General features: G+C 54.4%; 2 protein-coding genes across 3 annotated transcripts; one reads left to right on the top strand and one right to left on the bottom strand.

The window, feature by feature from the left end:
* Positions 1-4831: 4831 nt before the first annotated feature.
* Positions 4832-7321, bottom strand: RPL8 (ribosomal protein L8). Its single transcript, XM_054590668.1, has 6 exons — positions 7253-7321; positions 6874-7020; positions 6653-6794; positions 6163-6381; positions 5208-5323; positions 4832-5029 (listed from the first exon to the last, which is right to left on the bottom strand). Exons 2-6 carry the CDS (start codon positions 7009-7011, stop codon positions 4871-4873), a joined length of 774 nt encoding a protein of 257 aa, XP_054446643.1. The 5' UTR covers positions 7012-7020; positions 7253-7321; the 3' UTR covers positions 4832-4870.
* A 4899-nt stretch (positions 7322-12220) lies between these two features.
* Positions 12221-23160, top strand: ZNF7 (zinc finger protein 7). 2 transcript variants are annotated; one of them, XM_054590611.1, is made up of 5 exons: positions 12221-12293; positions 13604-13648; positions 14047-14173; positions 15623-15736; positions 18976-23160. In XM_054590611.1, exons 2-5 carry the CDS (start codon positions 13622-13624, stop codon positions 20745-20747), a joined length of 2040 nt encoding a protein of 679 aa, XP_054446586.1. In that variant the 5' UTR covers positions 12221-12293; positions 13604-13621; the 3' UTR covers positions 20748-23160. The 2 variants fall into 2 exon arrangements, with proteins under 2 accessions (XP_054446586.1, XP_054446585.1); XM_054590610.1 differs by having other exon boundaries at positions 15620-15736.
* The last annotated feature ends 149 nt before the right edge of the window (positions 23161-23309 follow it).

Here is a 23309-nt window from a genome sequence, read left to right as displayed (position 1 = left end):
AAAGGTCGCCAGTGTGATTCCCCGTCAGGGCACAGGCCTGGGTTGAGGGCTGGGTCCCCAGTCAGCAGCACATCACACCGATGTCTCTCTCTTTCTCCTTCCCTTCTCCTCTCTCTAAAAACAAATAAAAAGAGTCCTTTTTAAAAAATTACAAGACCTATCACAAAATCTGACAAAAATGACTCTAAATATGATAAGAGTGTGACCCAAGATTAACCACAGAAATGCCAAAAACCCAGCAAGGTGGTCAGAGGTGTGCCCTCCAGGCATCAGGACTTACCGCAGGCTGTGGGACCCTTACGGGATGTGCATTAACAACACACCGGCCACATCACCAAACAGGTAGCATTCAGTACAGGGTGCTAGCACCCCTGGTTCCCGTAGGAAAATCAAGTTAGCTTCCTGACTTCCATGGCATGCAAAAATATAGATCAGGCTGGTTGAAGACCTAAGTATTTTCTTTAATGTTTATAGCTATTATAATAATATGTGGAAAACATCAAGACAAATGTTCCGTTTTACTCCATCAAAAAAACAGGGGCCATGGCTGGTGTAGCTCAGTGGGTGAGCGTCACCCTGCGAACCAAAGGGCTGCCGGTCAGGGCGTGTGCTGGGCCGCAGGTGTGGTCTCCAGCTGGGAGGCAGCAGGTCAGTGCTTCTCTCCCTCGTTCACCCTCCCGTCCCGTCTCTGAAAATAAATAAATAAAATCTTTAAAAAAAACTCCGGTAGGAGACATGACAAAATTAAAAGACCAGCTGTCTTTTAACCAAACGTAGGTAACAAAGATAAATATACAATATATTAAAGTACCCAAAAAAGACTATTCAACTTAAAAAATGAACATAACATGGGACCTGCTAAATTGCAAATAAAGAAATAAACTGTCCATAAACATCTGAAAGGATTTTCAATGTCAGTAAAAATGAGGGAAATGCAAATTAAAACCAGACCTCTCTCCATAGATTGGTGAAATACAGGGTGGAACAAAAGTAATATGCGTACAATTGTTCCTATGGAAAATAATACAATAATCGATAAACATTAATAGAAGAATAAGCTGTTTCATGTACTAAAACTGTGAACCTACTTTTGCCCCATGTTGTACAAAGACCTCACAATACCACACACTGAAGACATGTGGAAACACGGAGACTCTGAGCCCTCTGCCAGGAGCACAAACCACGTCGTCACCCCGTGAACCCCTCTGACGCTAGCTTGTGGGGCCGAAAGCGTGCAAACCCGTTAGGGAACCTAACTCTAGCCATGTGCCCTCATTACACAAGATGACACGCAAGAATGCCAGCATACGCCTGTCCACAAGGAAAAGGAAACAACCTCAATGTCTATTACCCGGGAGGAGGCATTTGAAAGGGATAAGACACATCATCGTGCAGACGGATGACAAAGCTGTAAGGGTGAGTAGGACTGTTACGCACAGAGTATCAGTAGTATGTATGACATGTATGTAGGTTTTAAAATACAACACCACCACTAGATGTGTAGAGGTTTAAGAAAATATGCCAACAGCAAAACAACCATCAACAGAGTGAGAAGGCACCTAAAGGAGTGGGGAAACCATCTGCAAACCATCTACCTGATAAAGTGGTGAATGTCCAAGATATATTAGGAACCCCCACAACTGAAGAGCAAAAAAAAAAAAAAAGCCCAGTTTAAAAATGGGCAAAACACCTGAATATGAATATTCCTCCAAAATGGCATACAAATAACCAACATGTACATGAAAAGATGCTCAACATCACTAATCATCAGAAAATTGCAAATCTAATCCACAGTGAGCTATCACCTCACATCTGTCAGACTATCATCAATAAATCCACAAACAACAAGTGCTGGTGAGAATATGGAGAAAGGGGCGCCTTCGTGCACCGTTGGTGGGAATGCAGACTGGTGCAGCCACTGCGGAAGGCAGTAGAGGTTCCTCGAAACACTAAAAATAGCCCTGGCCGGTGTGGCTCAGCGGATGGCGAGCCAAAGGGTCGCCGGTTCGACTCCCAGGCAGGGCGCAGGCCTGGGTCGTGGGCCGGGTCCCCAGTGAGGGCGCGTAACAGGCAGCCACACACTGATGTTTCCTTCTCTTTCTCCTTCCCTTCCCCTCTAAAAAGAAATTGATAAAAATTTTTAAAAACATTAAACATACAACTGCCTTAGGACCCAGTGATTCCACTTCCGGGTGTTTATCTGAAAGAAACGAAACCTGGAACCCGAAGCGACATTTGCACCCCGTGCTCACTGCAGCTTTATTCACAGTGGCCGAGACGTGGGAGCGGCTCAGTGCCCACCGGCGGATGGCCGGATGCAGCGGCAGCGGCAGACAGTGGAATAGGACTCAGCCACGACGAAGGGAAAGCTCGCCCTTTGCGACACCGTGGTGGGCCTGGAGGGCATCACGCTAAGTGAGGTAAGGGGGGCCCGGGGGACAAGTACCGCATGATCTTGGTTCCCGTGAACCAAGAGGCCAGAGCACGTGCCTGCGGTGCGGGCCGGGTCCCCGGGTGGGGCGCGCGCGAGGCCACCGATCCTGCTTGTCTCCCTCTCTCCCTCCCTTCCCGTCTGCCTAAAAAGAAATAAAATCTTTAAAAAATAATAAAATAAAGAAGTCCAAATCCTAGGAGCAGGGAGAATGGTGGTTGCCAAGGTTTGGGGGCCGAGAGAAAAGGCGGAGACGTTCGCAGGTCAGAGGCAAAAGCGCGTCGTGGAGACGTAGTGACAGCGCGGCGACCGCCAGCCGCCCTGCGCGCGGCGCTCCGAGTGTGCGAGCGAGTGTGCGGGGCCTGCGTGTCCGCGTCCTCGCCGCGGGGCGGGGCGGGGCGGCGCCCACGCGCACCGGACGTGCGGCCGCGCGCCCGCCTGCGGTGGTGACAGCAGTGCCCCGCTGTCACTCACACCTCAAAGGGACCTAGAGGCTCCCCTTCAGAGCAGGGGCTGCGTAAGGGGACACGCGCTGCAGCCCCGGGCCCCGAGGAATTCCACTGAATCGTTTTTGTTAAAATAAAAAAGGCGGGGGGCGGGGGGGGCTTGACCGAACGTGGCAGAAAGTTAACTGGCAACCTCAGTCACGGGTGTTTGCTAATTCATTCTATATTTCCTTCATTTTAAAGTTTCTGTGAAAAAGATTTTAAAATGTACACACACACCCACACACAGAGAGCAAACACTGAACACCCCAAACCCTGAGGCAAACTAAAGGAGGAAGAGGAACGGAAACGCGGGAAATGAGGGGGCCGGGGCGGGAAGCGGGCGCAGAGCACGGGCGTGGGCACGGCCTGCGGGCGGGCGGGAGGCTCGCGGGGGGCGGGAGGTGTCTTGGCGTTCCGTGCCCGGAGCTGGAGACCCAGGGAGGCAGCACGGGCGAAGGCCCGGAACCGGAGGACGCGGTGCGGTGCCCGCGCGGAGGGGTAACTTCGCGAGGAAGGGGGCGGCTACTCTGGGGCGGGTGGCGTGGGGCCAAAGCGCAGACGCCGCCCGTGGGACAACCTGCAGAGTCAGGGAGGGGGACGCCGGGCCGCGGAGGTCCCTCGGGGCTTGGAGCCTTTCAGGAGCCCGGGACGCGAGGTGTGGCCGACAGGGGCAGCGGCAAGGGAAGGCTCGCGCCAGGGACGCCCGCCCCCGCCGCCCCCCGCCCCGCCCCGCCCCGCCGGGCCCACACTTACCTCAGGGCGGCAGAGGAGTAGCCGCCGGACCAGGCACCGCCCCACCCGTCCCGCCAATCGAAGCCAGCCGGAAGCGGTGTAAGCCCCTCCTCCTTGCGTCCCGACCGCTCTGGGAAACTCTTCCCACATCTCTGTGGCCGGACTCCTCCAGGGCGCGGAAGTGCAGCGCCGCAAATTGGGAACGCTGCCACGGTTGGGGGAGGCACCCCGGAGCTTCGGGCTTCTGCCGGGTGTCGAAGACTAACAGATCACAGTAATTCTTTCCCAGTGACACCCTCTCTATTGAGCAGTTAAAAGCACTGCAATCAAGAAAGGACCAGGCCTTCCTCTAACAGAGAAGGGCAGCGAACCGCGCCGTTCAGCAGAGCCACCCAGGCATTCACTGCCGCTCACGCGATCACCCAGAAGTGCAAGGGAGGCTTCCTGGTCAAAGCCGGTTAACCGGTGTCCACTCAATAGACGAAGGGCCTCCTCCCGCACCCAACTGCCTCGGCAGCAAGCCGTCAGGACAAGGGAACAGTAACACTGTAGCAAGTTATGATCCAGACAACCAAGATTCGTGGTTAGTGCTTTTTCCTTCAGGAAGGAGCATCCTCCTGCCTTCTCTGCCCACGACTTGAGTCTGTCGCTGTTGCAGCCACTGCCTAGGGCAGTTGGGGCAGGGCAAGGCGCCACCAGGCAGCCACAGCCAGGCCGGAGGACCCAGGAGGGGCCCTTGCAGCACAGCCTCACGGAACAGCTGAGGCGACCAGTTCTCACCGTGGTCACAGGGGAGAGACTCCCAGGCAGTGCCTTCCCCAAGGTCTGTGCAGTGAGTCTACCTGAATGATTGTCGTCTTTGACAGAACGGGCACAAAGTTTGGAACAAGGTGCCATCGGCTGTGGCCAAACAGGAAGCCCATTTGTTGAGAAACTCTCCACCCTCTCATCATGGGCCCGTTCCCCTGCTGTCCAACCTGTGGCTTCAGAGCACCAGCCACCCAGAAGCACGCACACCCTCATCTAGAGTCTTCCAAACAGACGTGGGCTTCCCGGCTCCCTGTGCTGCATGCTGCTGGGGCTCCAGGAACGCAGGTGTGACAGGACCTAGCACCCCGCTCGCCAGAGCTGCAGCCCTCCCAGCAGGACCCTTCCCTCAGAAACCACACGCAGCAGCGGCTTTGTGGCAGGAGGACAAGCTTTATTGAACCCCCAAGCCTTAATTCTCTTTCTCCTGCACAGTCTTGGTTCCACGTAGACGCCCAGTCCGGCGGGCAGCAATGAGACCCACTTTGCGGCCAGCAGGGGCATCTCTGCGTATGGTGGAGGGTTTGCCGATGTGCTGGTGGTTGCCACCTCCGAAAGGATGTTCCACAGGCTGCAGGCAGAGGGAGGTGGTGTTAATGCCGGGGCGGCCCCACCCTCCCTCAGGAGGGCTTAGGAAGAGCAGGGTCAAGCCTGTGCCGATGAGGCTCACACCTGGTACCCTCCCAGAGGGGATTCTCCTGGAGGGACCTGCACCTGAATACCCTGCTACCCATTTCTAGGCTACTTACGTTCATGGCCACACCCCGCACACGTGGCCAACAATTCCTCTTCGCCTTGTACTTGTGGTAGGCCCGCCCGGCCTTCAGAATGGGCTTGTCGATGCGGCCACCTCCAGCCACCACACCTGTCGGGGAGATCAGGCACTTCAGAAAGGTGCAACCCACCCTCTCATCAGACTGAACACTTACATACTGCTGGGTCCGTGTCACCATCCCGCCCCCTGCACTAACCACACTTACTCGGAACTGTCACATAGCGTCACAAAGCTCACAGAAGCCCCATTAACACCTTGCAACCGCCACCCAGCAGTAAGCATCTTTGCAGCCTGTCCACTGACAGCAAGTCTCTTCAAGCTCCACAGGGTGCCAAGCCAGGCCTTTGCCCCTATCACCTGGAATGCCTGTCTCAAGCCGGGGCTCTCCAGGGAGGCCCTTCCCCCCTTTCACCATGTCTGACATGGGGCAGGTCACTCAACCTCGGAACCCCAAAATGACAGCTGACCCACCCTCCCACATCTCAGCAAGTTTTGCTTATTCTGTGAAAATACTACAAGACTCCCCCGTGGGATCCCCCCTGCAACAGGACTGAAGATGTTACCAAACAGCAGTGAACAAACCTGGCCGCAAATCGCTTTTAATGCACTTACTAGGCGACTTAGAGAAAACTGCACATCTCCAAAAAGAGTTTATAGGTGGGTATAAGGCAGGAATCACACAAGTCTAGGTTATGTGAGTGTGAACAAGTCCCAGGCAGTTAAGCCTCGTCTCCTTCAACTCCCAACCAGCAGTGAAGTTATGTACCACTGTGCCCACTTTACAAATACTACAACCCACAGACCACGTATGTGCTCAGGCTTACAGAGGATGAACTCTGCCGGAGTGAGCAGTTAGGTTCCAGGGCCCAGTTCTCCTCGCTGGCTGTTCACAAGCCCCCCACAGCATTCAACTGCTGCCCGCCACTCACCAACCACAGCTCTGTTGGCAGAGGAAATGACCTTCTTGGAGCCGGAAGGCAGCTTCACTCGAGTCTTTTTGGTTTCAGGGTTGTGGGAGATGACGGTCGCATAGTTCCCAGAGGCTCGGGCCAGCTTGCCCCGGTCACCAGGCTTCTCCTCCAAACAACAAACGATGGTGCCCTCAGGCATGGTGCCCACCGGGAGCACATTGCCAATGTTCAACTGAGCTGCAAGGGAGAACGGCACGGCACAAGTCAGCATGGAGTGGCGGTCTCTTACCGACCGCTAACCAAAGGCACCGCAAACCCACCCGCCCGACAAAGCACCCCAAAATAGCCATCACAGCACGCCTCCATTCTCAGGGCACCCCACCGGCCGCGCTGGGTCCAGCAGGATTCACCAGATGAGTCTTCCTCCTGGATGCCTCCCCTGCCCGACTTGGGGTGTGCACCTCCTCTTGCAACCCCGTCCTCCCATCCCAGGCACAACGGCGCTCACCCTTCTTTCCGCAGTACACGAACTGGCCGGTGTGGATGCCTTCGGCGGCGATGAACAGTTCCGTCCGCTTCTTAAACCGATACGGATCCCGGAAGACCACCTTGGCGAGAGGCGCGCCACGACCTGGGTCATGGATGATGTCCTATGGGCCGAGACAGAGTGAGCGTGCGGTCCCGGTAGAGCACCCCGCGGCCCCACCCGTCCGGACCGGCGCCCCGCACCTTTACGATGCCCTTGATGTAACCGTGGCGCTCCGCGAAGTCCACGGCGCGCAGACGCGCGGCGCCCTTGCGGTGTTTCACGTGCGCGCGGAACACGGAGCCGGCACCCTTCCTCTGCCCACGAATCACGCGACCCATGGCGGCAGTCTGGCGGAAGCTCACGGTCAGCGCCCGGGGAGACCAGGAACTCCCGCCACCCGGCTTCGGGGCCCCCTTTCCCCAGGCTCCTCCCTCCAGCCCCCGGCCCCCTCCGCGACTCCATCCCCTGCCATGCGTCCTTTCAGAAGCCGGCCTGAGTCCTTCGCGGACCCCAGGGTGGCGGATGGCGGTGGATGACGGCGGATGACACCGGGCCGGCCATTCCCCAAACACTTCCTACCTGCTGCCTAGCGCGGCCGAAAAAGAATCCGCAGCGCCTGAGACCTGCCTTATCTTCCGGGGCGGGCCAAACGCCACTCTCACTTCCGGGCGGGCGCCATGACCGCGAGCAAAGTGCACGCCGGGACTTGTAGTCTTCCCCCGTCGCTCGGGCCTCCGCGCAGGAGCCCTAGAGTGGGCAGGCTCACCAAGTCCCGAAGGTGCAGAGATCTGGCCCGCGGGCCGCCCTCCCGCGGCGAGGTCTTCCTGCGGCCGGGCCCGGGTGGAGGGTTTGCAGCCATTTAAAAATCATCCTTGGTCCTGGCTAGGTAGCTGGCTTGGTTGGAGCATCATCCCGATAAGCGGAGATTGTGGGTTCGATCCCTGGTCAAGGCACATACAAGGATCAAGTAATGAAAGGACAAATAAGTGAAACAACGAATCCATGTTTTTATATCCCTCTAAAATCAATGAATTTTTTAAAGTGTTCTTTAAGTGTTTGTTGTCACAAGTCTGGGATAGTCGTGCAGAGCTGAGGCTGGAGGGAATGAGCCCCTGTGTTTGCTGGCGGCCGCCTCGGCCTCACGCTTGCAAGCATCTGAGTGAACCTGCTCCAGATCAGCAGGTGGTGGCTGGCCAGCCCCCTGCATCCTCGTTTTCGGCGGAGAACTGTCAGGCCAATGCTTCGTCTACATTAACACTCCCCTTGATATTGTCTCTTCTGTCACTCTGAGCAGAAATCTGATGTTTTGTTATCATTGTCCACTGTTCCATTCTTTTCCACCACCACTCTTTCAATCTGACTAAAGACTTATTTCCTAGTTCCAAAAGTAGAACTAAAAGTAGGTTCCTCCCCCACCCCCTAACCTGGCTTCCCCTCCCTAAGTCCATGTTCTCTCCTGATAGGACAGGAGTCAATGCAGCATATTACCCCTCCTAGCAGTGGAGGCGGTGTGTGTTGAGGAGTCGAGGCAGGAGCCTTCCCCAAGATTCTTGTCCTCTGACACACTCTGTTGCTTTGTCAGAGTAAAGAGGACAGCATAGCTGTCAGCAGAGCCAGAAGCAAGGTTGCAGGGAGGTCCTGCCCACAGGCTGTCCTGGACAACATCCCAGTGGGGGCTGGCTGGCCGTGGTGTGGTTCTGCTCTTCTCTGCAAATGCAGGCAAACTGACCCACTGAGCCTCCCAGATCACCCACGTCGCCCTTTATACTCTCACATGTTACAAGGGCTCTCCTGCCTGATGTCACCTCACAGCATAACTGCAGACTTACTGTTAACTGATGCCTAAAGGGGATGTCACCTTATAAAGTGGGAGCAACTTAGGAAGATCAAGCCCCACAGAAAAGGATGCTTCCACGAAAGCACAAGAGGTCAAGTATCTGTCCAGGGAGGGCTGTGCAGACCAGGACCTGGGCCTGCTCTGAGAACACTTGGCTAGAGCATGATTCTATGTATTGGCTTTTAAATAATTTTTCCTCAAAGAGGCAACGCCCATTTGTCATTAAATACTAAGTCTTGGCAAAATCATAAAAATGGAAGAAAAATAAGAACAACCCATAATTCCAGGACCCAGAAATAAACTAGGGTTCATATGCTGGGGTATGTGCTCCCAAGTTTATTTTCCTGATTACAGCCTGTTTTATGTAGTAATGCAGCAAGAACACCTTCTTCCCTTTTATAAAAGATTGTATTTACTTCTTTTTAGAGAGAGGGAAAAGGAAGAAGAAAGAGAGGGAGAGAAACATCTATCAGTTGTCTCGCGCGTGCCTGCACCTGGGGACCTGGGCCGCAACCCAGGCAGACCAGGAATCGAATCGGTAATCTTTTGGTTTGCGGGTCGGCACTCAGCCCACTGAGCTACACCAGTCAGAGCCCAGGGCTGGAGGTTTTGCAAGGCTTCAGCGTTCAAGAGATCCAGGTCTCTGGCCTCACTCCCTTCCCACAGTCCAGTCTCCTGTCGGGGCTTCCTTGGTCAAACCCAGCTGCAAGCCAGAAGCCCTGGAGACTGGGTGCAGAGGTCGGAGGGGAGGAGCCCGGAGGAGCAAATGGGAGAGGGAGGCAGCCCTTCGCCGGACCAATGCCGCTAGTTCTGCTCTCCTTCCCTTGGAAACACCTCATTCACACTGCGTACCTGAAAAGCAGCCCTTGCCCTGACGTTCTCCCCGTGTTCCCCAAGTTCCTGCGCTGCCCGTGGGGCCGGAGCAAACCCTCCCTCCGGATCGAGCCTCCGTGTTCCCGCCCACCTCCGCCTGCGAGGCCGCTGGGCGCTGTCTGCGGTGCTGAACTCCGCCAGGCCCACACCTGCCGCGCCTGGGCCGGTACCCGCATCCGCAGGGCCGTAGACAGGTCCATGGTGAGGAGGATCCGGTGACTCTGTGACAGCCGTGAGTGCTGATAACTGCTCCTGGGTCTTCCCTCTGGTGATACATGGTCCTGGGTGAGTACAGGTCTCATCTCGAGCCGCAGTCAGTAGGGAAGGGCCAGGGCGGCCAGCGTCGCCCCCCACCGGCCCCTGTCCCCACAATCACCCGCGAACCTCTCTGTGGTGCTGCCACACTCCGCACGACCTCCTTGCCTTTCTCTACCTGCGGATTCCAGTGACGGATTTCGGAACCTGTAGCTCACGAACGAGCTGTGCAGTTGTGCTGCAGACACACACGAAGTCTCCTGGGTTTCATTACGTCTGAACATCCTGGACATTGCGGCCCAGGAACCATGTTCCTGGGCTCCTCCCCACAGTGTGATTGAGTGGCTGACAAAGAACGACGCCTGTCTCAATTCCCAGACTTTCTGTCCTACACTGGTGTCCCTACTTCGTCACTCTTCCCTCCTGGGAATGGCTCCCGCATTGCTAAGGAGGTCCCCCACCGGGGATCTGACCTCGTGGTCCTGCACTTAAGCAAACACGGGCTCCAGAGTCTCTCCCTCTAGATCTGCACCCACCAGCCGTACAGGCTCACAGAGTTTAGAGTTGCTTTCTCCTCATCAGTCCCCACTGGAGAAAGCAAACAAACAAATAAAAAACCCAGAGTGGCAGATACCATCTTTTCTTTTCTGAATTAATGGAAACGGTGAAGTAACAAGGAGTGTTCAGTTTCACATCAATGTCTGTGAATTTGAAAGTTCTCAAGTTGTCCTCAATGTAAAGAAATAGGAAAAAGAAACCAGGAAGAGAAGGTAGGAATTATGGGTGGTTAGTGGTCCATGGGAAGGCTTAATTCTAGGACAGTGGATAGTGACCAGGGGGTCAGCCTCTGCTGAAGGAATGGGAATGATCTGGAGGCTCTGGAGGTCATCTTGGGGGGGCAGGTGAGGGCACAGTGATTTGGGGTCAGGCCCAGGTGGAAGGAATCCTAGTACTACCACCTCATAATCTGGGTGATTGTGCCCTTCATCTCATGGGACTGTTGAGGACAAACGTGCCACACAGCCAAGGGTTCCTTCCATTGAAAGGACTTTCTTATCATATGGACCTGGGGGAAGGAAGCTGATAAAGGTGGTAAGTTTCAGAGAGTTTGAAAGAAGGTAGTGGTTACAAGCAGTGGGGTGGTGAGAAGGAAAGGATGAGGTAACAAAAAAACCCAGCTTTCAATCCTGACTTTTTCCCATTGAAAAAGTTGTTGATTAATTGGAGAGGGGGGAGGGAGGGGGGGAGAGAGAGAGAGAGAGAGAGAGAGAGATCAATTTGTTGTTTCACTGATATATGCAGTCATTGATTGATTCCTGTCTGTTCCCTGACCAGGGATCGGACCTGCAACATTGATGTAACAAGATGACATTCTAAAACCTGAGGTGCCCAGCCAGGGCTTCCCCGCCCCCCTTTTTTTTCTTATTGTCGGAAAGTACACATAACGTATTTAGCATGTTAACAACTTTTAAGTATACAGTTTGGTGGTACTAAGTACATTCAAATTGTTGCACAACAATCATTACCGATAATTTCTAGAACTCTTTTCTGTTTTAAAAAGATATGACTTATTTATTTTTAGAAAGAGAGTAAAGGAGGGAGAAAGAAAGGGAAGAAAACATTGGACGGCCCCAACTGGGGAACGGGCCCAAAACCCAGGCATGTGCCCTGGCTGGGAATCAAACCGGTGGCCTTTCAGTTCACAGGCCAGTGATCACTGAGCCACATCAGCCAGGGCTAGAACACTTTCCACCTTGCAAAACTGAAACTCTGTCCCCATTAAACAATAACCACCCCTCCCCCTCCCCCCAGCTCCTGGTAATAATCATCCTACTTTTTGTTTCTGTAATTTTGACTACTCCAGATGCCTCATATAAGTGGAATCATACAGCATTTGTCTTTTTGTGAATGTCTTATTCCATTTAGCATAATGCCCTCAACGTTCATCCATGTTGCAGCATGGGACAGAATTTTTTTTGAACAGCCAATTTTAGCGCGCTCTCTCTCCAGGGAGGATGCCCAGGCCTTTCCCTTCCCCGTTTTCTTCCCTTTCAGGCGTGCATCTCCTCAACTCTGGGATCCCATGAGACTTGTAACCAGAGGGCTAATTGGCAGCAAAAGTCTGGGCAGGGCTCACCCCTTGAACCTATCTCCAAGGCCCCCTTTTCTCTGACTTTCCAGTGAGTCAAGGCAGCCCCGCTAAGGTTCTTTCCTGTTGCTTCTTCAGTCCTAAGCCCTTCCTTGTTTCACTGTCCCCAGTTTTAATAACCGTACTCTGGAAAAAAAACAAACAAAAAAAAACCCCCAAAAACAGTCAATTTCATCTATTCTCCGGCCCCGCCCCATCCTACGGGCTCCGGCCCCGCCCCATCCTAAGGGCTCCGGCCCCGCCCCTTCCCTGGGCTTGGACCGCCCAGGCTGTGGCCCCGCCCCTCTTCAGACGTCTGCTCCGCCCTCCCAGGGCTGTGCCCTTTCCCCTCGCTCTGATCCCGCCCCTTCTCCGGCGCCCGGGTTGCGGGGCTGGGAACCACCGAGACGGTGAGCCTCCAAGCCGCTCAGAAGGGCCGGAAGTCGGTGGGGCTGAGCGGGCGCGGGCGTCGAGGCCCGTTTCCTGCGTCGTCGCGCGTTTCGAGCCTCCGGCGGTCCTCCAAGGGGGTGAGTTGGGGCGGTGGCCGCGTCCTCAGCTGGAACGCCCACGGCGGGCCTCCGTGTCCACCCGTCTCCCGCAGTGCGGGCTTCGCGCTCTCCTGGTCTCTAGGCGGGGAAGCTCGGGAGGCCCGGGCGGCCTGGAGGGCCGTGAGCGCCTGGCGGGGAAGGCGATGGAGCCGCGGCCGCCTTGCCCGCGGAGGCGGGAGGCGTTTGGCCGAGTCCTGCACTCTCCAGCGCGGCCTTCCCGCCAGCCGGCTCCAGAGGGACCCTCCACCCCCGTTGGGGGCCCTCTTTTACCCCAGTTTTGGCCCTGAAAGACCTAGACTTAGTGACAGTGGCTGAAAGGGCTGTGTCTTGCGTGGGTAGGAAGTTTGCCGCCTCTGAATTTTGGCTGTTGCTCAGGGCCTGCCCTTCTCTGTCGGGGACCCGGATCTAGCGCTAGCAGCTGCCCCCTCCCGGCAAGGCCGTGGGGGCCCACTCGACGGTGGTCACTTCTGCCCGGTCAGCCTCGCTGCGCACATGAACTGGGGCGTCCGCCTGCAAGCCACTTTCTGACCCAGAAGCTCCGCTAGGAAGCCCACTCCTCATTCTGACCTACCCGGCGGACACATGGGGAGGGGGGCCACGTGTACGTACAGGGATTTCTGTTTCCACTCCTCTTTTCCCAAAGGCTCGTTGTCAGGTGCCTGGCTACTCCAGTCTCCAGTCACACGCTTCTTGCTGCCTGGGATCCAGCCCCGCCGCGCACGCAGCCCAGCCCGTCTGCCTCAGCCCCTTTGCTCACGCTGTACCTGCTGCCGGGCGTGCCTTCCCCACCTGCATTTTCTGGGCCCAGTTACCTCCTCAGGGAAGTGACCCGTCAGGCGGAGTCAGGGTTTCTTAGTTTAAATGCTTCCAGAGTTCCTTGTGCTTTGATGCCACCGTGGTTGTAATTCTGCATTTGTGTGTCTATTTAACTTTTTCTTCTACTAGACCACTTCATGAAGGCAGAGTCCTTGTGCATTGTTCCCACCTTGTGCATTGTTGAGGGATTTTCATCACATTGCTTGGCTCAGGCCCCTGGCACACAGGCAACCATCCCTTAAGTGTTCGTGGAGTGACTCACAGCACCACACCCACTGAGAAATGAACGAAGCCTCAGGGGCAGATGCTCAAGTGCTGTGGCAGCTTTGATTCCGCCCTGTGTCCCCCCCCAGAGAATATCTGGGGGTGGAGGTAAAGGACTAGAGAACACTGTGCTCCCTGGATTGGCCTGGAAGTCAGGGGTGGGGAGCCTCCATCATCCTGACCTCTGTCCTTTTCATAATTGTCAACAGGTCTGCTGGCCAGGACACATGGATGCTCATGCACCGAGCCTCATGGTAGGAGTCTGACGGCCCTCCATGCCCTCGCTTGTCCTGTGAGGGCCTTGCCTCCTCCCCTGGATTCCTACCCTGCCCCCGGGCCTGGGCCTGGCTGCCCCTACCCCTGTGGCCCTTGCCGGACGCCGGCGTGCCCATCTTCAAAGTAGTGAGCAAACCTCTGCCCAGGCTGGGGCTGCCTGGCCTGAGGTTCTCGGGGTGGGGGGCGGTGGGTTGTAGCTCCATGTCCTGGGTCCCTCCCATCCTCCCGACCGCCCTTCCCCGTGAGTTTAGAGCCAAAGGGGCCTGGTGACTGTCTCACTCAACTCTGGTGCATGTATGTGAGACACAGCATGAGGTGATACCAGGTTGGAACTGCCACCCAGGGGTCCCTGAGGTGCTGGTGTGTGTCCTTTCAGGAGGCTGTGACATTTGGTGACGTGGCTGTGCACTTCTCACGGGAGGAGTGGCAGTGTCTGGACCCTGGCCAGAGGGCCCTCTACAAGGAGGTGATGCTGGAGAACCACAGCAGTGTGGCCGGACTAGGTGAGGCTGTAGCTCGGGACCTGCCCCCGCGGCATCAGTCAGCGCCCACCTACTCAAGCCTCTGTCTGAGCTGGGGACACGGAGGCCGAGTGGTCAGGCCCCGACCCCGGGGCGGGTTGTGCTGAGCCAGGCAGGCCCCCAGCTTTGCTCGTGTCACACGGTTTAATCCTCACAGGGTACGTCGACTTCTGGGAGGTAATAAGCCTCCCTGTGAAGAAGTAGAGTCCAAAGGAGAAATACGCTTTTGCTATCTTTCTAATTTCTGGAGGAATTTATATGGATGGAATGAATTGAACCTTTCAAGTTTGTTTTTTTTTTCCCTAAGATTTTATTTATTTTTAGAGAGAGGGGAATGGAGAGAGAAAGAGAGGGAAACATCCATGTGTGGTTGCCTCTCAAGCACCCCTTACTGGGGACCTGTCTCGCAACCCAGACATGTGCCTGACTGGGAATCGAACCGGCAACACTTTGGTTCGCAGGCTGACACTCAGGCCATTGAGCCACACCAGCCAGAGCTGAGCCCTCCAAGTATTTGGTAGAACTCCCTGTAAAGCCACCTGGGCCCTGGGGGAAGCCTGTCCTTTCTGTCACGCTTGATGGTCTCACAAGCCTCTGAATTTCTGCTTCTGCCACTTTTGTCTTTTCTAGTTTTCCTACGTGTCAGTCTCTCCATTTGGATATTCAGTTTTTAGCATGTATCTGTTTATAATATTCTTCATCTTTATTTTTAATCTCTGTTGTGTTGTAGCTGTTCCCTTATGTGAGTTTTTGGCAGTATCTTGAACAGTTTTGCCCCAAGATTGTTTATTCATCTTTTCAAAGAGCCAGCTTTTGGCTTTGCTCAACTTTTGGGGGATGGTGTGTGTGTGGAAGGTCCTTGTTTCTTTATCCCATTGAATCTTGCCTTGCCTTTATTATTTTATTCCTTTGTATAGGGACAGGGCTCTAACCAACTAAGCTACAAGGCCAGGGCATTAAAACAACAACAACAACAACGACAACAAGAAACAGTTAACTTGAGACAAACTGATGACATATGCAGAGAAGCAAGATTTCAAATGCTCTTGTCTTGTTTCTTAATCCCTACCTTTTGGATTGTACCTGCACTGAGGGGTGCGCTGGTGGTGCCTGACTTTTCTCTTCCTAGTGTAGAGCAGCCTGTTCTTGGCAAACTCTTGGGTGGCAGGGTGTTCTGGGGATCTTGGTGTTGAAGCAGAAGGAGATCAGCTGGGAGTCCAGGCATCGCTCAGTGTCCAGCCCCCAGAGCTGGGCTGAACCAGACAGAGGGCCCCTGTGCCCAGACCCTCACCCCATGATGCTCCCTCCGCAGACCCTGGCTGCGCCCCAGCAGCCCCCCACCCCTTCGCTCCTGGAAACCAGGGGGCACTGAGCCCTGAGCTGTGTTCCTGGCAATGCCAATGTACTTTTCCTTTGTCACCTTGACAGCAGGATTTCTGCTCTTCAAGCCTGAGCTGATCTCCCGGCTGGAGCAAGGGGAGGAGCCATGGGTCCTCGACCTGCAGGGAACTGAGGGGAGAGAGGCGCCAAGGATCCCCCAGACAGGTGAGGTGTGGGGCTGTGGCAGAGAACCTGTGCCTGGGGAGGTAGGCCCCAGGGATCAGTACACGAGTTTGCTTGAAAGCACGTTTTATTCAGTTTCTAATCTTACCAACACTCTCATCAAGCAGAAATAAGAAACATGGATGCAAGGAGAGCAGTAAGCTTGGTTCTGAGCAGCCTCCCGGGGACAGCTGCGCTCCCTCCAGAACTTCTCAGGACCCTGGGCGACCCCAGCCTCTCTGATCCGGCTCCGGGGCTGCTGTGACAAATCATCACACAGTGGAGGCCAGATGCCCAAACTCAAGGCGTTGGCAGGGTTGTGGCCCCTCTGAAACCTGTAGTGAAGGCTCTTTCCTGCCTCTTCCAGGTTCTGGTGGCCCCAGATGTTCCTTGGCTTGTGGCCACACCATCTCAGTCCTCCGTCGTCACAGTGCTCTCTCCCCACGTCTGTCTCTCTCTTTTTTAAATTTTTATTTTTATTTATTTATTTTCAGAGAGAGGGAGGGAGGGAGAAAGAGAGGGAGAGAAACATCAGCATGTGGCTGCCTCTCATGTGCCCCGCACCTGGGACCCGGCCCACAACCCAGGCCTGTGCCCTGACTGGGAACTGAACCAGCGACCCTTTGGTTCACAGGCTGGTGCTCAATCCCTTGAGCCACACCAGCCAGGCATCCCCATATCTCTCTGAGGACACCACTCACAGTGGGTTAGGGTCTTCCATACTTCAGTGTGGCCTCACTTTAACTAACTACATCTGTAGGGTCCTTTTGTAAATGAGTTCATATTCTGAGACCCTGGGCTGGAGCTTCAGCTCACCTTTCGGGAGCACAATCAGACCATAAGAGGGGTCTTCCCGTTCAGGCTCCTTTCTGGCCTTTCTTGGGAAGGAGTAAAGAGACCAGCTCGGTAAAAACCCAGCCCCCAGTAAACATTTCCAAGGTGGAGGGAGGTTTCGAAGAGGACACTGGCAGGAGAGCCCGCAGGATGGGCTGGGCTCCTTAGTGGCTCACACGCAGCTAATGGCCTTCCTAGTGGTTAGGGGACAGGAGACATCCCTGTGATGAGACCTAGAGCTGCTTGCGGGCCTGAGCACACAGGACAGCCTCGTGGATGAAAATTTGTGGAACATGTTGGGAACTGTAAATGCCCAGGATGTGATTTTGACAGTTGGTGCAGCTGATATCCCAGGATCCTCTGGGAGGTGGGAGAGGGCAGGGCCTGCAGCTGCAGGACATGGCCACCGCTCCCAGGACAGGAGGCCCCCTGGGGCTCCGTGGGAGGAGTCCTAGCTGCAGTGGTGAGGACTGCAATAGGTCAGAGTTCGCCAAGCACTAACGCAGCTTCCAGAAGCTTCCACGTGCCCTGAGGTGAGAGAGCAAGCAGGGGCTCCCAGGAGGATCCGAGAAGGGGAGAGTCAGGTCCCTCTGACACCACCGGGACTTCCTGACCAGCTCAGCCCTTGGGCGTGGCTGGAACCAGCATCCTCCAGTTTTCTCAGGCAGGTGCTTTGAGAGGCGGGTGTGGCCTTGAGCTGTTACAAGCCCTGTTGGTGTTTTGTCTGCAGACCCAGGGAGAGGCCTGTTGAGCAAGGCTCAGGGAAGCTTGGCTGGGCTGGTTAGAACAGGGTCTTTGTCAGAGGAGTGGTCCCTGGCAAGTGGGGCCAAAAAGAGACGGGCCGTGCTGTGTGAGGGTGTCCCATGGGCCTGAGAGGAGGAAGGGCGTGTGCTCTGAGCCAGGCAGGCCGCTGGCTGTGGGCTGGTGCTGGGGACATGGCGAGGCCTTCCTAGTGTAACTGCTGTTTACAGACGTGGCTACAGGACAGAGGGAGGTGGACTCCAGGGCAGCTGGGTAGGTTTGCGGTGTGGCTGTGGCCACTGAAGCGCAGCGGGAGGCACAGGGCTTGTGGCTGGGCCAGCAGTGCAGGCGTCCCGGCTGCTCTTTCACGGCTGTTCCTAGGGGGCTCTGCACGGAAGCAGCAGTCAGAGGGCAGCAGTGCTTGTCTGCTTTCTAGCTCTGTAGCTGCTCTTGCCCTGCTGAAGGAGCAGGTTGGCCGAGGCTGTGTTTGTGCAGAGAAAGAGAAATAGTGAGGACCGCGCAGGAGATGTCCCACGTCTTAAGGGCACAGAGATGTTGAAAGGGTATGTGTTTGGGGGAACAGATCTCGGTCCATTCCTGAGTCTCATTAGCTGTGCGACCATGGGTGAGTGACTTGACTTCTCTGAACCACGAGCCCCTTATCCACTACTGGTCTTACTGGGTTGTCATGCAGACCAGTGGAGGAGGGAGCAGGAACTGTCCTTGTGCACAGATTCTCTGCAGCAGCCCCTTCCAAGTGCTGGAACTGAGGGACGGGGGTTGCCGCCGCTGGATGGTGACAGCGCTGGTGTGAGGAGCCGGCGGAGCCCTGTTACGGGGCCCTGGGTTTCCTTGTGGAACAGCACTGGGCTGATTACGGCCTGGATGTGATGAGGGACAACGGGGTCTGACTTCAGCAAAGGTGCTTCCTGGGATCGCAGAGTAGGAAGGAGACTGACGCCTTTGTCGAGGGTCCAGAGGGAAAGTTGGTGTCAGGAAGGCCTTGTGGGGGCAGGCGGGGTAGGTAGAACCCCCAGAAATGCACAGCGAGGAGACATTCATATGCGGAAGGTGAGGGGCAGACCAGCAAGCCACACGGTCAGGTGTGAGTTGGGGGGAGTAGCTGGTTGGCTGCCGGAGGAGGTGGATTTCAGACCTTGGGTCTTGCTCAGAAGCCCACTCAGGGGACAGGCCCAGCCCTTTGGGCTCACCCTTGTATCACCCTTAATAGTTCTGCCTTGACTTTATCAGCACCTATTCGTCCCTCTGCTTATAGTGTAAACTCCCTCTTTCTTCCTTAGTCTCTATCTCCTTCGACCTGTCAGGCTCATCCTGCCTCTCACCAACCCCACCCCCTCCTTTCAGGTCATTTTCTTTGTGGACTTTTCCTCACACAGTTACCCCAGAGGAAGAACGTCTGCTGATGTAGTCTCCTTGTGGGAGGGTGGCTATCAACACTCAGCTGAGTACACTATGGTTGAATGAATGTGTAAAGCAAAAACCATGAATGAAACCAATTGAGAACTGTCAAAGGTGTCAACTTTCCATGGTGTCTTTGCATGTGGGGTGGCCGGGGAGGGAGCACAGTTCCTGGGGAGTACCTCCACCCCAGCCTTTGACCTTTCTCTGAGCTCGGGAGAAGGAGCCTTGTTCTTCCTGTGTTTCAGATTCTGCATTTAGCACTGATGGTGAGCAGGCCCGTGAGGATGTGTACATACTGAAATCAGAGTCCCTGGCAGCAATGGTCAAAACCCCACCACGTGATTCTCCTCAGAGTCCCTGCTTTGCAGATACCTCTGTTTCTGAGGTCTGGCCAGAGAGTAAGCCGAGCTCTCTCTTCCAGAAACACTGCTTGCACACAGGGATTGTGGCTCCCAGGAAGATCTCTGCCAAGGAGGATGTGCAGGGTTGTGGCGGCCTGGGTTGTCAGCCTGATAAAAGCCAGGGGGGTTCTGCAGACGGGATATCCCGAAGATGCAATGTGTGTGGCAGGGGTTTCATATTCACAGTTCTGCCTCACGAAGTTAACATACAGAAGAAACTTAACCAGTGTCAGGAATGCCAAGAAAAGTTATCTGATTGTTCACAGGGGAAACCTCAAAGTAACTGCCGTGGCGAGAAGCCTTATGAATGTGAGGAATGTGGGAAAGTCTTCAGGTTGTGTTCACAGCTTAATCAGCATCAGAGAATCCACACTGGAGAGAAACCATTCAAATGCATTGAGTGTGGAAAAGCCTTTCGCCTGAGCTCAAAACTTATTCAGCATCAAAGAATTCATACTGGAGAGAAGCCCTACAGGTGTGAGGAATGTGGGAAAGCCTTTGGTCAGAGCTCCAGCCTCATCCACCATCAGAGGGTGCACACGGGAGAGAGGCCCTATGGCTGTCGTGAGTGTGGGAAGGCCTTCAGCCAGCAGTCTCAGCTGGTCAGACACCAGCGGACTCACACTGGAGAGAGGCCCTACCTGTGCCAGGAGTGTGGGAAGGCCTTCAGTCAGAGCTCGACCCTGGCTCAGCACCAGCGGATGCATGCGGGGGAGAAGCCTTCAGTTCCAAGAACCCTGGATGGTGCCAGCCTCGTTGCCCACCAGAGAACCCATGCTGCAGAGAAACCGTTTAAATGTGACGAGTGTGGAAAGGCTTTCAGGTGGGTCTCTCGCCTTAGTCAGCATCAGCTAACTCACACTGGAGAAAAACCGTATAAATGCAACAAGTGTGCGAAAGCCTTTGGTTGTAGCTCACGGCTTATTCGCCACCAAAGAACTCACACTGGAGAAAAGCCATTCAAATGTGATGAGTGTGGGAAGGGCTTTGTCCAGGGCTCCCACCTGATTCAGCACCAGAGAATTCATACCGGAGAGAAGCCCTATGAGTGTAGCGATTGTGGAAAAGCCTTCAGCCAGAGCTCAAGCCTCATTTACCATCAGAGGATCCACAAGGGGGAGAAGCCCTATGAGTGCCTGGAGTGTGGAAAAGCCTTCAGTATGAGCACGCAGCTCACCATCCATCAGAGGGTTCACACTGGGGAGAGGCCCTATAAATGCGGTGAGTGCGGGAAGGCCTTCAGTCAGAACTCAACCCTTTTCCAGCACCAGATAATTCATGCTGGAGTGAAGCCCTATGGATGCAGTGAGTGTGGGAAAGCCTTCAGTCGGAGTTCATACCTCATCGAGCACCAGAGGATTCACACGCGAGCCCAGTGGTACCATGAATATGGGGGCACCCTGGAGGGTTCTACCCATGTGAGCCGTAAAAAAGTTAACACTGTAAAGAAACTACACAAATGTAACGAATGCGAGAAAATATTCAGATGGCGCTCGCATTTAATTATACATCAGAGGATTCACACCGGAGAAAAACCTTATAAATGTAACGAATGTGGTAAAGCCTTTAATCGGAGCTCAAGGCTCACTCAGCATCAGAAGACTCACATAGAATAGACCACACACCTCTGTAAATGTACTTGTATGTAAGTGGGAATAAACCCACAGCCTTAACCTACTTATTTTATATGGGATAATTGATACTGACAAGTTGGAATGTTGGTAAAGATTCAAAATTGTTCTTTTAAGAAAGGACATCCAAGTTCATACAAAGTATGTCTTTTATTTGTGGGAATGTTTGACCTTACCCCACTCAGTAAAGCCTGTGTCTCTCGCATCAGGGTGCCCACATGTAGAGCTCAGGGTCTGCGGCAGAGGCCTAAAAGCCCCGTGAGCTCCGCCATGTGAGACGCTCAATGTCTCCAGCGCCAGTTACTCAGACTGGCTTCAGCACCAAGGATGTGTGAGCTCACGTGCACAGAAGTCCGGAAGAGGCGTTACTGGAATTTCCTTCTGCCTTCACCTCTGTCCTTTTCTTCCCCCATCAGCAGCCCAGGCAGGCAGCCACCAAGGGTCCAGTTGAGTTTTTAGATGGGTCAGCCACTTTGGTGAATTGGAAGGACAGGTTGGGGCCATGTCCATTCACTTTGTTTCACAGAGCCCCTAGTTAAGGCCCAGAAGCCACAGAATGATGCAGACCTGCAGCACTGACCCCAGCCCTGCCCAAGGTCCTGTATTCACCAGCCGTGAACGAGTCCGAGGCCAGGAGTCCTGTTCAGAGAGGCTGCTGCCCAGGGCCGCCCACTTGAGACCTGCTGACCTTTGGAGTCATTGCCATAGTCACAGGGGTGATATTTAAGAGACTCCCCTTCTCAGTGAAGAGGTTCACTTATCCCACATGTGGACAAGTAGACCAGAGGGCAGAGGTCACCTGAGGATCTCTTGGGACACGATTTGGGACACTATCACATTGGTTTGGTTAAGCCCACGGGCAGGTCCCCAGGACCTTGCCGCTTCAGTCGCCGTGCGTGGCAGAGCCTGTAGCAGGCTATGGATTGTGTCAGGTGAAGGAAGTGCTTGATGGTTCCTCTGTTTTTGTGCCAGGAAGTTCCAGAACTTTCTGGTGAAATTGGGAGCAGTGGAGTTGAACATGATTGGGTCCATGTGAGTTTGTTTCTCCAACACATGGGTGGAGTCTGGACCCTGCAGCTGGTCAGCCTGATCGCTAGCTGCTGCTGTCCCCCACCTGGTGCCAGGACAGCATGAAGGCAGGGTGCTTGCCTCTCCAGTTGCTCCTGCACTTGTGCCTGGAGTGGTCAGTGCCAGAAGACCAGGCGCTTCTGTGTATTTTGCAGAGGTTATCCTCATTGTGTCCCCACCTCAGCTGCCATATTCAACCAGGTGGTCCCTGCTGGCACATCTGGATGGGTGGGCCCAATCTGAAAGGGCCTTAAACATTTTAGGCCATCGAACAGGATGAGAGTCAAGGTCTTCAGTGGATAGGCCACCCCCCTGCCATCTCCTGACACTTAGTGCTGTCGTGCACTGGGGAGGCCTCTCCATCAGACCCTGCCTCCCTGGCTTCCTCCTGGTAATGAGGGACTAAGGGGTGGAGGGTTTTATGGACTCCCCAAATGCCACCCTGGGCAGGATACTCTTTCTTTCCCCTAACAGTAACAGCGGTCCTGGCAAGAAGGCAGAGCCTTCCACCTTAGGTCTGCTCCAGCACCCGAGTCTCTGGACAGTGTGGTCCTGGATCCAGGGCTGGTGAACTGTGGCCTGTGAGCCAGACGCAGTCCACATTCTGCTTTTGTGTGGTGTGTTAACCAGACACCGAGGCCATCAAGACTGGGTGGCTTGAATGCTTTCAGTCTGCCAGGCAGCCCAGAAGCTAAGCCCGTCAGTTCCGGCAGATGCGCCTGGCACAGCCGGGCAGGCTTCCCAAGTGAGCCAGCTGCTTGAGCTGTAGCTGATTGAACAGTTTCTGTGCTTTGCCTCTGTATCTTTTTGAAAACCTCTCCCCAGCCGTCCTCCGCAGAGCGCTGGGTTTAGCACTAGCAGGTTCCAAACTGTGTTTGCTCAAGTAAACTCTGAAATTTTAACATACCTTAGTTTACCTTTTAGCAGTGCTAAGAATGGTTTTTACATTTTTAAACAAAATGCTATTTTGTGACCTTTGAAATCATACTGAAGTTAAATTCCAGTGTGTGGTTTGTTTACTTAAATGTCGCAATACAACTGAGAATTCAAGAGCACCCCAAGTCCTGCACTCCAGTTGAGAACAGCAGCTGTGGTACAGGAGGAGCAGCCTCTTAGCTGTGTCCATGTGGAAAAGGTGTGCGTCACCAGCGGGTCACTGGGCAGGACGAAACGGTGGGCTGCCGTGGGGCTGTGTACATTTTGGAATATTCTGTGCTACTTTCAAGCTATGTTTCCCAAATTGGGCTTCAGTAAATATAACAGTAAACTCATTTTAAGGATTTCCAGAACTGTTTCAGAGTAGGTTTTAAAATACTTTGAACTTCTCTTTTGGAGTCAATGGATTAAACACATAATTTTGACCTGAAATTGCTTTCATTCTCGTTTATTAAACTTTTGACTTATGACATTAGATAGTAACTATATTGAGGTTCCTTGAAGCTTTACCAAGTGTTGGGAGGGAGAGCAGAGCCCAGGTGG

This window comes from Pteronotus mesoamericanus, unplaced genomic scaffold (assembly GCF_021234165.1).
Source record: "Pteronotus mesoamericanus isolate MK-2021 breed Mesoamerican mustached bat unplaced genomic scaffold, CSHL_Meso_final scaffold_174, whole genome shotgun sequence".
Classification (NCBI taxonomy): Eukaryota; Metazoa; Chordata; class Mammalia; order Chiroptera; family Mormoopidae; genus Pteronotus; species Pteronotus mesoamericanus.
This window is presented reverse-complemented; position numbering and strand designations above follow the sequence as displayed.

Excerpts from the sequence above, each read along its gene's own strand:
- RPL8 (XM_054590668.1), bottom strand. The coding sequence starts at position 7,011 with ATGGGTCGCGTGATTCGTGGGCAGAGGAAGGGTGCCGGCTCCGTGTTC. Across the intron at positions 5,324-6,162 it reads TGCCAACAGAGCTGTGGTTG|GTGTGGTGGCTGGAGGTGGC; the intron begins GTGAGTGGCGGG and ends TCTCCCCGACAG. Across the intron at positions 5,030-5,207 it reads TGCGGGGTGTGGCCATGAAC|CCTGTGGAACATCCTTTCGG; the intron begins GTAAGTAGCCTA and ends CTCTGCCTGCAG.
- ZNF7 (XM_054590610.1), top strand. The coding sequence starts at position 13,622 with ATGGATGCTCATGCACCGAGCCTCATG. Across the intron at positions 13,649-14,046 it reads CTCATGCACCGAGCCTCATG|GAGGCTGTGACATTTGGTGA; the intron begins GTAGGAGTCTGA and ends GTGTCCTTTCAG. Across the intron at positions 14,174-15,619 it reads CAGCAGTGTGGCCGGACTAG|CAGGATTTCTGCTCTTCAAG; the intron begins GTGAGGCTGTAG and ends TCACCTTGACAG.